Genomic DNA, 14,250 nt, shown 5'->3' with positions numbered 1-14,250 from the left:
AACTGGAAAAAAATATTTTAGCATTATTTAGAAAAATAAAATGTTCACATACCCCAAAATTCAGTTCATTTCTATTACACTTATCAAGAGAAGCTCCTATACATGCATACTAAAATCTACAAGCAATTATATATATATATATATATATATAATACCTAATAACTATTTTATATATGTTTATTAAATAAATATATATAACTCAGGTAATATATGTTAGCGTAAGTGATATTCAAACAATCCAAATGTCCATTAACACTAAATAAATAAATAAATAAATTTGGCATATTCATGAAACAGAATACAACAATTTACATGAATAAACTTCATGCATCAACACATAAGAAGAATTGTACACTAGACTTATGTCCAAGATGGAGGTGTAGGTAGATACACACTGCCTCCTTGCACAACCAAAAGAAAAACAAAGCAAATGTAAAAACAAAAAATAACCATAACTGTCAGAAAATTGAACTGTATGGAAGTGTGACAACCAAGGAGTTGAAGAAACATTTGTTCAGACCAGTGAGAGGGGCAGAGATTGGCAGCCAGGGTGAAGAGTACTCACAACAAGGTGACAGCTGGTGGACTGTGTGAGGTGGCAGGTGGCAAAGGGGTGATCCCACATCTGCATTTGGGTAAACCTGGAGGAACAACTGGGGAGCAACACAGGCCACACAACCCAGGACTCCATTGTGGGGAAATAAAGCCTCAAAACCTCTGACTGGGAGTAGAGGTGACAAGAGAAACTCCCAGCCTCACAGGAGAATTCACTGGAGAGACCCACAGTGTCCTAGAATGTACACAAAGACACTCACCTAGAATGCACCAGGTCCTAGAATGATTCTGGTGCAAAAATCAGCACCAAAAATGCCACATTTGCTTGTGGAAAGCAGAGGAAGTGACTGAAAGATGGCCAAGAGCTGAGCAAGCGGCATTGTTCCCTCTCAGGCCCCTTCCCAAAAGACAGCATCACAGTGCAGCCAAGTGGGTTGTCCCACCCTGGCAAATATCTAAGGCTCCACCCCTTACTACGTAACAGGCATGCCTGGACAGAAAAAAATATTACCCAAATGATAGAACAGATCAAAGTTCTAGGAAAAATACATCTAAGCAATGAAGAGATAGCCAACCTATCTGATGCACAGTTCAAAACACTGGTAATCAGGATGCTCACAGAATTGGTTGAGTATGGTCACAAAATAGTGGAAAAAGTGAAGGCTATGCAAAGTGAAATAATTCAAAATGTCCAGGGAACCAACAGTGACAGGAAGAAAACTGGGACTCATATCAATGGTGTGGACCAGAAGGAAGAAGAAAACATTTAACCAGAACAGAATGAAGAAACAAGAATTCAGAAAAAAAGGAGGAGAAGCTTAGGAACCTTTAAATGTCCCTCCATATGAATCACAGGGGTACCAAAAGGAGAAGAGGAAGAGCAACAAATTGAAAACTAATTTGAATAATGAAGGAGAACTTCCCTAATCTGGCAAAGCAAAGAGACTCCAGGAAGTCCAGGAAGCTCAGAGAGTCCCAAAGAACTTGGACCCAAGGAGGAATGCACCAAGGCACATCGTAATTATGATTAAAGATAAGGAGAGAATCATTAGCCAAGATTAAAGATAAGGAGAGAATCCTAAAAGCAGCAAGAGAAAAGGAGACAGTTACTTACAAAGGAGTTCCCATAAGACTGTCAGCTGATTTCTCAAAAGAAATGTTGTAGGCAAGAAGGGGCAGGAAAGAAGTATTCCAAGTCATGAAAGGCAAGGACCGATATCCAAGATTGCTCTGTCCAGCAAAGCTTTCATTTAAAATGGAAGGGCAGATAAAGTGCTTTCCAGATAAGGTCAAGTTAATGGAGTTCTTCATCACCAAGAGCTTATTATATGAAATGTTAAAAGGACTTATCTAAGAAAAAGAAGACAAAAAATATGAACAATAAAATAACAAAAACCTCACAGTTATTAACAACCAAACCTAAAACAAAAACAAAAACTAACTAAGCAAACAAGTAGAACAGGAACCGAATCACAAAAATGGAGATCACATGGAGGGTTATCAGCAGGGGAGTGGGAGGGGTAGAGAGGGAGAAAAGGAACAGAGAGTAAGTAGCATAAATGGTAGGTAGAAGAATAGACAGAGGGAGGTTAAGAATAGTATAGGAAATGTAGAAGCCAAACAACTTATATGTACAACTCATGGACATGAAGTAAGGTAGGGAAGGATTGTGGGAGGGAGTGCAGAGGGCAGAGAGGAATAAAGGGGAGAAAAAAATTGGTCAACTATAATAGCATAATCAATAAAATTTATTAAAATGTAAAAAAATAAATAATGAACTGTATAATGTTTAGCAAGATAATGTGATTAAGAATATATGTTATATGATTACAATATGGAAAATCTACAAAGGAAAGCAAACAAGTATGGCAAAAGGCAGTGCAGCGGTTAATGGTTACCCCTAGTCAGGAAAGAAAAGCATGTGGTCTTAAAAAAACACACAAAGGCTTACTTGGGAGTCTATTAAGAGTAATGATGGTTGTATAATATCTGCTTTATAATTATTCCTTAAACTGTATTTTTTTCATTGTTCTATGTGCATGACCTTTCATGATTAAAAAAATTAATGTGATCAGGTCAATTACCTTCTTAAAATCTTTCAAAAGTTCTTCATTTTAGAATGAAATCCAAACTCCTTAGCTTCTCCTAAGAAATCCTTTATCATATATGCCCTGTATCCCTCTTCCTTTTCACCACTCCTATTTATGTCCCAGCAGAGTAAATGATACCTAGTGCCCCCCCAAAACCATCATGCTCTCTCAAGCCTGTGGACCTTTGAAAAATGCCCCCACTGCTCCCCCTCCTCTGTCTAACCTCTTATTGTCCTTAACATTCAGCCAAAATATCACTTCCTCCAATACGCCTTCCTTGACAAATTTCCATCTGTATTAGACTCTCTTCCATTCCACTTCTTGTACCACCCTATGTCTGCCCATTAAGAGCACTCTAAGTACCACACTGTTTAGAGTACATCTCTCTTTTAATGGCATATTTTATTGTGCTACACCTTTAGACCGAAAGTTTCGTTAAGGCAGGTACAGTCTCTGTCACCTAGCCCAAGAGCTAAGGATGATATCTACATCACAGATTCTCAATAAATGCATGCACAATGAATAAATGTAAAAGATGAGACAATATAATATGTTTTCTACATTAATAGGAATAATACATAACTCAAATATTAAGTTCAGCCATATAATTTTAGACTGAAAATGGCTTACTGTTGGCAATTTAATACATGTTGATTAAGCACAGAATAGTGACTATTTTCTGTGAAAATACTCTACCTACCCAGAGTCATATAAGCCACTAAGCAAATGAAAGAAAGCTATGGATCACTAGCTGAAAACAGCTTCCTCTGGAGTCTTACGAGTACCACCATCCTACTCTTATCTCCCAAAGATGTAATTTGACAGATAACTGGTTCATCTCTGCTGGAATCTATTGCTTACTGACTTTGGTAACTGTGAAACATCAAGTATGTGATTAAAAACTATATTTTGCCTATGTATGCTGGTATTTTTATAGTATTTTTAAAAATTAGTCCAACTAGCAGGGCAACTGGGTCTATTTTTAACATTGTTTTTATCAAGCAAAAAGATTTGTAGGCTAAAATGTACATAAATTGAGTTTTATAGAACTGGGATGTGATTTCTCTTCCCTTATTTCTAAAGATATAACTGTTATATATGTGAGAATATGTATATATGTGAAAGCTATCGAGCATTATAATTTAGCTCAGAACCAATTCTTTACTAGTGGGGATGAACTGGTAAATATAGAATTACATCACAAATAATAAAACCACTGAATAACCCTGTTACCCAACTGTTACTCAACCTCAAGAAATTGTTCATTGAAGTCATCTTACATCGGCTGTTAGCATCTAGGGTGATAGCATCGTGCTGTTATGCAATGCACTCACGCACCTCAAGAGCTCATGCTGCTATCTGGGGTATTAATAGCACACACCATCAGCTAAACATTCTGTCCTACTGATTTTCACTTCTTTAGTGACATTATATAGAGAAGTATTTCTTCGGATCATATGCAATAAATCATGTGCAATATATTTTTTTAAATTGTTCCTATAGACCACATTTCCTGCTAAGGGACATTTTCAAATTCACAACTCACCACTGCTTGTATAGGTTCTCATCTATAGGAAATGGATCTAATTCAACAGCTTCTTGCATGAGTTGCCATAATGAAGATCGGAGATGATCCTGCCATTGGTGTTTCTCATACTAGCCTAAAATCAAAGCAAAAACATGGGCAGGGTTGATTTTAACACTTAAATGGAATTTTCACCTGCATTGAAAAAAACCAAACAATTGAGAAGAAAATTGGTGCTGGGTGATGTGGAGTAGGGGGCAGGGAGGAATAAAACATCTTGCAATAGTTCTCTCTGTGCAGTTATCACAAGCACAAAAACTTCAGTTTACTAACACCAGAGTAGCTGATATTTTAAAATCTGAACAGGATCCCAATTAGTATTACTATTTTGGGTGATGCGATATTTAGTTTTGTGACACGGACTTGGGTTTTCTGATACAAGCCATCCTGCTAAGCTTCAGGGGGGACAGCTCCACTGTTGCACATTTGCATATTCTACTTTTCATGTAAGATTTCATTGGAACAGTGGGTTACTTGGTTACTGCTCAAAGACTGAGGAAAGTTTGAAAACCACTTAAGTGAAATAAAATAAAACTAAAGTTGGTCTGAAGCAGAAAAGTTGACCTACAAACGTAGTTCTTCCATAATCTAATCATAATCAAAAGTAGGTTTGTAACTTCAATCTCTTCCTGTTACTTTTCAACACCGGACCAGATTCTCCAGGACTGCACCAGTTTCCATTGTTCGACCCATCATCAAACATAAGTTTTGCTTTCTAGTGTGGAAAATACGGTCACCACACCCAAAACAAGTTTCCGCTCTGCCCCAGGTACGAGTCCCTTTCTTGGCCAGGGGCTTCCAAGAGACTCTGGGAATTCCTCCCCTACCCCTTCCTGCCCCCGGACCATCCCAAAGTGGCCCCAGTGTCGCCCACCACCAATCAGAGGAGCTGAATTTCCTTCTCCTCTGAATTCCTATTACACTTATCATCAAATCAGAAACTATATCGTCACATACCATCTTTGGTATTTAGCCTCACCTCCTTAAATGAGTATAACCTCCCAAATGTCAGAAGCTATATTACAGTTTCACAAACTCTGCCACCCATATTGCCCTTAACAGAAAACTGTGGGTATGGGAGACATTCATTCAAGGGACATTTACTGTGCCCAGGCCGTTTGCCAAACAGACAGATTATAATTTAGTAGGTTATACAGGAAACACAGAAATAGGTAATTATTGTGTTGTGTAATAAGGGCTGTGACAGGGATGGCACAGACACTGAATAAACATTATCAAATAAACAAACTTAGGAGCTTTCCTTCACTGTCATCGCTTTTAAATCCTATTTTCAACGTGTGAGAAGGGGATAATCACTTTAAGAAACATTTTCAGGAAGTACATGAAGCACCCAGGATGTCTGAAAACCAGGAGGCAGTTTTACTTCTATAAAGACAAGCCACTAAAACGAATTTCTAGTACTTTTATGTCACTGCTGGGTTTTTGCCCCCCTGCTTTCTAGCAAGCACACACACACAACGTAGCAAAAATCCTGTTGACCACTGTGCAGGACACTCTGCAAATGCCTAGTCACCCTATAGGAGAACTTCCTTTCATACCTGTACAACACAGCTGGTGTCAGGGCAACTGTGGGCTAGGAATGCTTCTAATGAACCTTCGGTCATTTCTTTTTCTACTCAAAACTCTACTTTCCATTCCCAGGAGCCCACAGGTTTTACATCTCATAGTCTCCAGGGATAAGAACAGTAAGGAAGGCCATAGTGGCTTGTTAGGAATCCAAAACATCAATTCAACATAAAAAATGCTTTACCAAAAATAAATATAAAATTGAGGTACACTTGTCAAACCAAAATATCTCTATTTAAAGATTTTTTAGTATCATCTGTGGTATCCAATTAGAGTTCCCACCAAGATTCACAATAAGAAATAAAGCCCTCCTCCATTAAATAAAGATGGGTGGGGAGGATTAGTACCTAAAACATACAGCAGACAGATTTTTCACTTCCCCTTATTTGCCTTGATTTTTTCCATAAGGACACAATGTAGTCAAGCTGAAAAATCTTCATTCAAAACTGTACAACTTTAGCCCTGGCTGATGTGGCTTAGTGGATTGAGCATCGGCTTGCAAACTGAAAGGTCACTGGTTCAATTCCTTGTCAGGGCACAAGCCTGAGTTTCGGGCCAGGTCCCCAGTGGGGGCATGTGAGAGGCAACCATTTGATGTTTCTCTCCCTTTCTTTCCCCTCCCTTCCCTTCTCACTGAAAATAAATTAAACCTAAAAAGAAAATTTTACCACTTTGTAATGAAATTATGAACAGATAGGTAAATTTCTGGAAATCCAAGCTCCAATTCTAAATTATATTTTCTCTTTCAAACAATCAATATGCAGCATGATCTTTTTTTGTATCAGCAACCATGTGTCAACTCAGATTTATGTAATACAATAAATATATCTAGTATGTGAAAGAAACAAATGGACCCTCTTCACCTTTACCAATAAGCATCACCCCCAATAGTCTATAGACGCAACTACAAGTCCGTGGTCCTCAGAAGTTGTAAGACATCCATGTGTGGTAAGAAAGAAACACTCAGGCTGCAGCAAATACAACATTGCACTCCTCTCTTGTCATCACTGGACACTTTTTGCCTGTTTTTGCATAAGTGTTGCAATGTCCAATGGAAAAATTAAGAGAGACTGTAGAGGAAATAGAGTAGGGGCAATGGAGAAAAAAATTTAAATGTCAATTTGTTTTCTATTATTCTAATTGAAGGAATTCTCTCTTGCTTTGAGTCCATTATTCTCATAAGCAACTGAGCAATCATTCAATTTGAACGCACCAATTCCATGCAGTCTTTTAGCTATAAATGTCACCTGAAGCCAGAACTAGAGCAGGAAAGGCAAGCATCTGCCTCCGTGTCTAACAAACAAGAAAACCCCCAGTTAGTCTTTGTCTTTTATCATTAGTATCAAAATACTTTTTCACTAAGATTACATCCAAACAGACTCATTTACATAAAGCCACAGTAAAACTTACTTTTAAAAAAAAACCTTTAATTAAAAGAGGCTTTACCTTAAACATGGGAGGCTTGTTCACATTACTTAGCTTTGGCAGATTCCTTTTCCTTGTAATTTTCCTATAGGATATACTAACAAGAAAAACCCTTAAAATTTTTCTGTAATTTAAAAATTTACATGTTTTATAGCATAGCATCCATGATCAATTCTCAGCTCATTCTAACCTTGGAAAATATTAACCACTGTCTCTGAAACTATTAAATACTAATAGCTGCAGACATACCAGACAATGATAGCAAAAACACACTCGTCCCTCTGGGATCTGTGCATAAACACCGGTCCAGCATGGCAAACACACTCCTCCCAGCACCAGATGCTGCTCTGGGGCAGACAGGCAGGAAGCTGGAGGCAGCTGATTTTTCTACTCTACATATAATTTCTCACTGCCTCATCATCAAGAATCTTTTTACCAAAACTGTGATGATTTTGTAACACCAGGAGCCTGTCAAATTAAATATACTTTGAAACAACAGGAGGAAGTGATGTGCAAATGAGGAAGCATGAAGACTCTTTAATTTCTAAGGTCATATTACCTTTGTCATCTGATTTTCTAGTTCCGTTGTGGGGATGAGAAAATCCAGTTTGCTCTATGTGGTACAATAAGCTAATCCAGGACTCTTTCTATTGTAAGAGTGACATCAGGGTAGAGAAGGAAATACATACCAGAGGCAGCAAAACTGCTACATCCAAACTAGACAACCCAAAAATCCACGGGTTCCAAAGTGGAGTAAGAAGCTCGTGAGCTCATTCATGAGCATCCGTATCTATATTTACAATATATGTGCTCACCTAAGGCATAAAATGTACAGAAACCTCCCTGCAAGAAATGGCCATTCCCGCAACCATTTTTAGCTCATTGATCAGCATTCTGTGAGATCTCCCAAGGCCCAACATCGAGCAGTCTATAGATAGAGAAATCAGACCTTGGGCTGGCAATGCCTGATGCACTTATACCCATTTTCCTTCCATCTGAGCTGTGGCTTGTCCTACATGACTTAGCCTGCCTGCTTCTGGTTCATTCGTGAAAGTTATCATAAACAGACCAGCAGCGGACAGGGCTGCTGTGGAGACCCTCTCAGGCTCTGCAGCAAAGACAGCCGTGTAAACAACCTTGTGATTGCTTCAGAGCTTCCTGCCTTGGGACAAGCCATTCTCTTACTGTGGCTGAACTGCAATATCCCAGGAAGTTCTGTCTTTAAAGGGGTTGAAGCAGAGACTCAGTCCTTAGATTTCAAAGCAGATATGGGGATATGGAATAAATATATGTGTGTACATCTACAATTTTCTAGAAATATCTCTAATCTTGATTAACTTGAAGATTTTCCAATAGATCACATTTATTTTGCTGCAAGCACATATAAATTCTGATAAATACATTGTCATGCTCATTTCTGATGATATATCTTTCACCCCCCAAAAGAAGCTCTGACATTTCTAGGGAACACAGTCCCAGCACAGAATACCTGGGAACCATGCCATTTTAAAAAAAAAAAAAAAAAAGCTGCCTGCTGTGACTAGATCACTTTCTTAAAGGGACCCCTTACCTCTATGACTGCAGTGCCAATGTTTCCTCTTATCTCTAAGCTGATCCCTGTTCTCTGTTCCTCTCCCCAGTCCAAATTTAGTCTAGTGTGTCTGCAAGAGTAATGCCATTAGTTTTGCAACTAAAATGTATAAATAGCATTCTCAGCTAAAACATGTAAGTATGTCCCAAAATATTTATTTAAGTTATACCTCTCAGAAATAAATATGAATGCATATTGAAGACATGATTTTTAATGTTTTAGGCAATCCATAGCATTTTTTGGTTATGGGACTGAGGCCAGCACTTCTAACAAGCACAGCTGTTCATTCTCTCTCCCTCTCTCTCTCTCTCTTTCTCTCTCTCTCTCCTCTGTCTCCGTTTCTGTTTTCCCTTCTGTAGCTCTGCACAGGTCTAAAAATCCCTGGTCACAATAAGAAACCTCCCTCCCACCCTCTGCCAACCCTCACACCAAACAGAAATGTTCCAATACTCCCACGTCAGGGGAGAGATGCTCTGCACAGAAGGAGAGGCTGGTAGTTTCTTGCATCAGAGGTAGTTCACTTCATTAACCTGCTTTCCACTTCATCTTTACCCTGCTCCCATCCTGGTTCTCCCACCCTACCAGGAGCAATTAATAGACAACACCACACCCTCCAAAAATCAGGTTAGAACCCAGAATGAGCAAAGAGCCACCTACCATTCCGTGCTTCAGAACTACGATCCTCATCCAGCAGTGTTTGCCCAGAAATCCTCTCTATTTGTTTTTCATTAACCACATCCCAAACTGTTATCAAGAACAGATTCTTTGGAGGTGGGAAAATTGTTTAAAATTAATTATGGACAAGTGGTTTCCGAGAAAACCCAATCTTAAAGTCACTCAAGCCCCTAGGAATTGAGGGGTGAGGAGAAAAAAGGGAAATTGTAAAAATGAAAAAAGAAAAGAAAATGGTAAGCATATAACAAGCAACACCCACCCCCATAAAAATAAAAACAGAAGGGAAGGTTTTTAAAAAGAAGAAGAAGAAGAGGGGCTTGCTGAATCACCCTCTTTCACTGCCTGGAAACCATTGTGCAGCGTGATGCTGCCTGTACCATTGTGGAACCTACCAGAGACGGACAGAGGGCTTGGGGAATGGGGTTGCTATGGCAACTTAAAGGAGCACACGTGACGTCAAAGCCCAGAGAGGTCTAGGGAGGGGTAAGAGGGGGAAAGGGAAAAGTCTATGTGTGGCTACAGCTACTGTGTTTTCCGGTAAAACGAGGACTAGGCAAAATGGAAAGGAATAGGGTTTGTTGGCAGCCACTAGCAGCAACTACGACATCCGACAGCCCATCTACACAAATCCGGAGAAACAACCGGCTCCATGCAGCCCTGGCGCTGTACACAGCCACACTGAGGAACAAATGCCCGCAGTGCAAGACACCATTGGAAATACAGTCCATCTCTTCTTTTCCACTAGCTCAGCTTTTTGCAAACAACAAGCACAAAGAGAGACATATAGTATCTGTAAACGTCAAAGCAAACAAAGATGCTAATAACCTCAGAGGGGATGTGAGTGTTAAAGTCCTGCCGGAACCCGACAGAGCGTTTGCACAGCACTATTCCTTTCCTGTTTCTCTTGTTTTTAATAAAAGTCCTAAACAAATACCCACTAGATCAAACTCAAAAACTTATTCTTAGACTGCAATTTGAATGCGGAAGCAAAATACAGATAATTTGAGTTAACAAATCAGGGCTGGCTGTTTTTTGAAAAAAATTGCAGGCAATTCTGTGGAAAACTGATACAAATTCTGTTATTACTAGTTAGGGCAAATATCTCATTTTAGTTAAGTAATTTGTCCTGCCTTTGACTACTAGAATATATTTTTAAGCCTCCATTTAGTTTTAACATCTAAATAATAATCAATAATAATGTTGATTAATAATATTATTAACAATAATAATATTTTTGAATGAGAGCAGTTGACTACTTTCACTACTGAAAAAATTACCAATTTCTTTTAACATTTTAAAATATTTATTTATAAGGAAAATTTTCAATACCTATTTGACCTAACTTGAGAAACACTTGGACTTCTTTAACTATTCTAACAAAAATCTTTTTTTCCTTAAACAACCAAGTGGCGCTAAGCTTTATACTATTGCATGTTATGTTTTGGAACTATTTTACATACAGAATTAGGAACTTCTTCCACATGTTCACAAAAAAGACATAACATGCGACAGAGATAAGGAAGTGGTGATTGCACACACTGAACCACATCATAAAACATGACACCATGACACCCCACATGACACCACATCAGGCTTTGTGGTGATGGTTGTTGCTGCTGTAGTTATTTTATTCAGGAAGCAATCTAGAAAAAGAAAAGTCTTGCATAAGTTTGTCTTTTTAGTCCATTGAACAGATTTTTTGATGTTGCTTACTCTAACAATCAACAAGAATCAGATGATCATTAACTTTTAGTTTTGGCAATTGGTGTACCTACAAGATAACTGTGTCTTGACCAAAAATGCATACTAATTTGCCAAATAACTTTATAATGCAATGTAATTGGCATTCAGACTTTTAAGTTATTATATTCTAAGTTTGGATATTAAAGGTAAGTTCCCAGTAACTGGATATCAGTGAGGAGAACAAGAACTTTAAACTCTTACCTCATATTACAAAGATAAAAATTAATTCAAGAAAATTATGCACTGAAACATAAAAGCTAAAAATCTATAAAACAACTAGAAAAAAATGTATCTTTTAGAAGGAAAAATAGTCTTCTGATCTTGGAGTAGGCAAAGATTTCTTGGGACTCAAAGTACTCATCACCCCAGGAAAAAAAAGACTTAATCGAAATTAAAAGCTTCTACTTATCTGAAGTCACCATTAAGAAAATGAATAAACAAGCCACAGACTAAAAGAAAGATATTTAACATAAACGTATCTGAAAATACTCTTGATATACACCAATTTTGGGTTAAATAAAAATATCCTACAACCCAGAAATAAAAACAATTTTGTTTAATTGGCAAAAGTCTTAAGCAGGCACTTGACAAAAGAAGATTTATAAATGCTCAATAGGTTCATAAAAAAGTATTCAACATCATTGGTCATCAGAGAAATGCAAATTAGAACTGCAACAAATGTCATTTCACACCCACAAAAACAGTTAAAATTAAAAAGATTAACAATACTTAATTTCAGCTAAGCCATGGAGAAAAAAGAACTCTCCTGCATTAATGATGGGAGTATAAAACAGTAAAACTACCCTGAGAAATGTTTGGCAGCATTTTTTTAATAATAAACATACACCCACAGAGTGATTAAATGATTCTATTCATAGTCAATCAAAAGAATGGAGCCCTATGCCCATAAAAAAAAGTTTTACATAAAAGCTTGTGCTAGTTTTGTTTATAAACAATACAGACTGGAAACAACTCAAAGTATATCAACAGGAGAATAGGTAAATTATGGTATATTCATATAATGGAATACAATTCAGCAATTCAAAAGCAGCAAATATAAATAAATTAAAACAAATCTTTTTTTGCTTTAATTTATGTGTTAATTCTTGATGGTACAAGTTATTAAAATGATAGATGCCAATTGTTCATAGATTGTTCATAGATTGTTCATAGATTGTTCATAGATTTTGGGGTGGATTTTACAATTTAAGGATTTAACTCTCAACTTATTTCAGTAATGTTTTAATGATTAAAATGGTCTTCAGAGTTCATTATTTATAGTATTCAAAAATTAATCCCTAAAATTGGATTATTTAGTACAAGCTAATTTTTAAAAAATCAACACCAAAATAGATCCCATCCCTTATTGGATAAAACCATAATTCTTTACTCAAGACGTTCAAAAAGATGATTTGAATGTAAGTCTCTTTTGCCATTTCTCAATCCAACACAACATGTTTTAGAGCCTCTGCTTCCAAAAATACAGATTTTTTAATCAAAAAAGAATAGATATCTTTTTACATCATTGCATTTTGTTCTTTTGTGGTTCCACTTACCATATAAACTCCTACAGAAGTGTCTCCTTCCTTCCATTTGGTATTTATCATAATGTATTTTGTATTGTTCTTATCTTATGAGCATATAATATCTGACCTTAAATTTGACTGTGACTTAATTCTATTTATCTCTCACCATCTTCCCTGAGTGTCTTTTTCTGGCAACCTACCATATCTTCTTATACATGGTAGTGATTAGTAAACAGTTATTGCTAATTATAATTATCTGTGATCATATAATTCTTTTTACCAGCTATGAAAACTTCTTATCTCAAATATTATTATGAAATGCTAAGTTTTATCCAATGTTAAAGCAGGTAACCTCTGTTAATGATATTACATATTTAAACTTTATCTACTTCAGATTCTTTTCAAAATGTTTTCAAATAGAACTGTATTTAATCTAGAAGTATGACCCAAATTCTATCAATAGTATCAGTGTAAGAGTCTTTGAAACAGGAGCTTAAATAAATAAATGAATGTAAGTTCTTCTTTTTAAAAGCACAGAATTGTATTTAGAACCCCTTGTGGACAGGTGTATTTGTTTAATGTCATGTTTGTAGTGTGTGGTAGGACTGAAGATGTCCAGGAATATTTCTTGTTCTCCAAGCGAGTGGATCTTCCTCCCACTATAAATTAAATCTTTGGGATAGCACATGACCCAAATGAATGACTGAGACAATGCAACAATATAGATGAATCTCAAAAACATTATGCTAAGTGAAAAAAAAACATTACAAAAGAGAATATTAACTATACAAGTCAATTTACATAAAGTTCTAGAATGGACAGATCTGGACAAATATGGTGATGGGAATCAGAACTGTGTTTGGGGGAGGCACAAGCTGGGCACTGTACTGAGGACAAGAGGAAACTTTCTAGAATAATGGAAATATGCTGCATCTCGATTGAGGGGTAAGTTGTTGCGTAAGTGTAATCGTTTGTTAAAAATCTTCAAAGTATAACTCTTAAGATCAGCATATTTTGCTTTTAAATTAAATCACTGTTTATAAATTTTCCCATCAATTCCCAAGAAAAATTGCTGAGTGAGCAATAAGGTAGAGTTCCCTAACCTCACACATGAGGTCCCCACACGTGAATCCTAATTCTGCCGACTCAAGCAGACACAGGAATAAGAAAGGCCAGACTCAGAGTCACTAGGGTATTAAAAGATCTAGAACCCCTGTGTAATGAGGCAGACAACTGATGGATATTTAAAAACAAGAAATGAAAATTCAGGTATTTAAAAAAGTGAACTGTTCAGAGACTCTCGTAGAGAAGCAGATTCCTAGCTTCTACTCTAGAGTCTATCAGTCAATGTCAGGATCCAAGTCTCTTGAGGACAGGAAGGCACTGAGGAATAGGCTTTCCAACAGTAAGTGAATGTCAAGGGACTCAGGAATAGAGGAACCTAGTGGAATCAAGTCAGTGAAATTATAATGT

General features: G+C 37.0%; 1 protein-coding gene across 5 annotated transcripts in view; it reads right to left on the bottom strand.

Moving 5' to 3' along the window:
* Window positions 1–9,914, bottom strand: part of MAPK10 (mitogen-activated protein kinase 10) — a 335,415-nt gene extending 325,501 nt beyond the window's left edge. For 2 of the 5 annotated variants that reach the window (XM_037030705.1, XM_037030733.1), the window contains exon 1: window positions 9,491–9,913. In XM_037030705.1, coding sequence (XP_036886600.1) covers window positions 9,491–9,520 — 30 coding nt within the window. In that variant the 5' untranslated portion in view covers window positions 9,521–9,913. Of the gene's footprint in view, window positions 1–4,191; window positions 4,307–9,490 lie in introns of all 5 variants that reach the window. The other 3 variants (XM_037030724.1, XM_037030714.1, XM_037030706.1) reach the window with 3 other exon arrangements.
* Window positions 9,915–14,250: the final 4,336 nt, after the last annotated feature.

The sequence above is a fragment of the Sturnira hondurensis genome, unplaced genomic scaffold (genome assembly GCF_014824575.4).
Source record: "Sturnira hondurensis isolate 20B ecotype Veracruz unplaced genomic scaffold, ASM1482457v3 Scaffold0001721, whole genome shotgun sequence".
NCBI lineage: Eukaryota > Metazoa > Chordata > Mammalia > Chiroptera > Phyllostomidae > Sturnira > Sturnira hondurensis.
The sequence above is the reverse complement of the archived record's forward strand: the minus strand, read 5'-3'. Positions and strand labels throughout refer to the sequence as shown.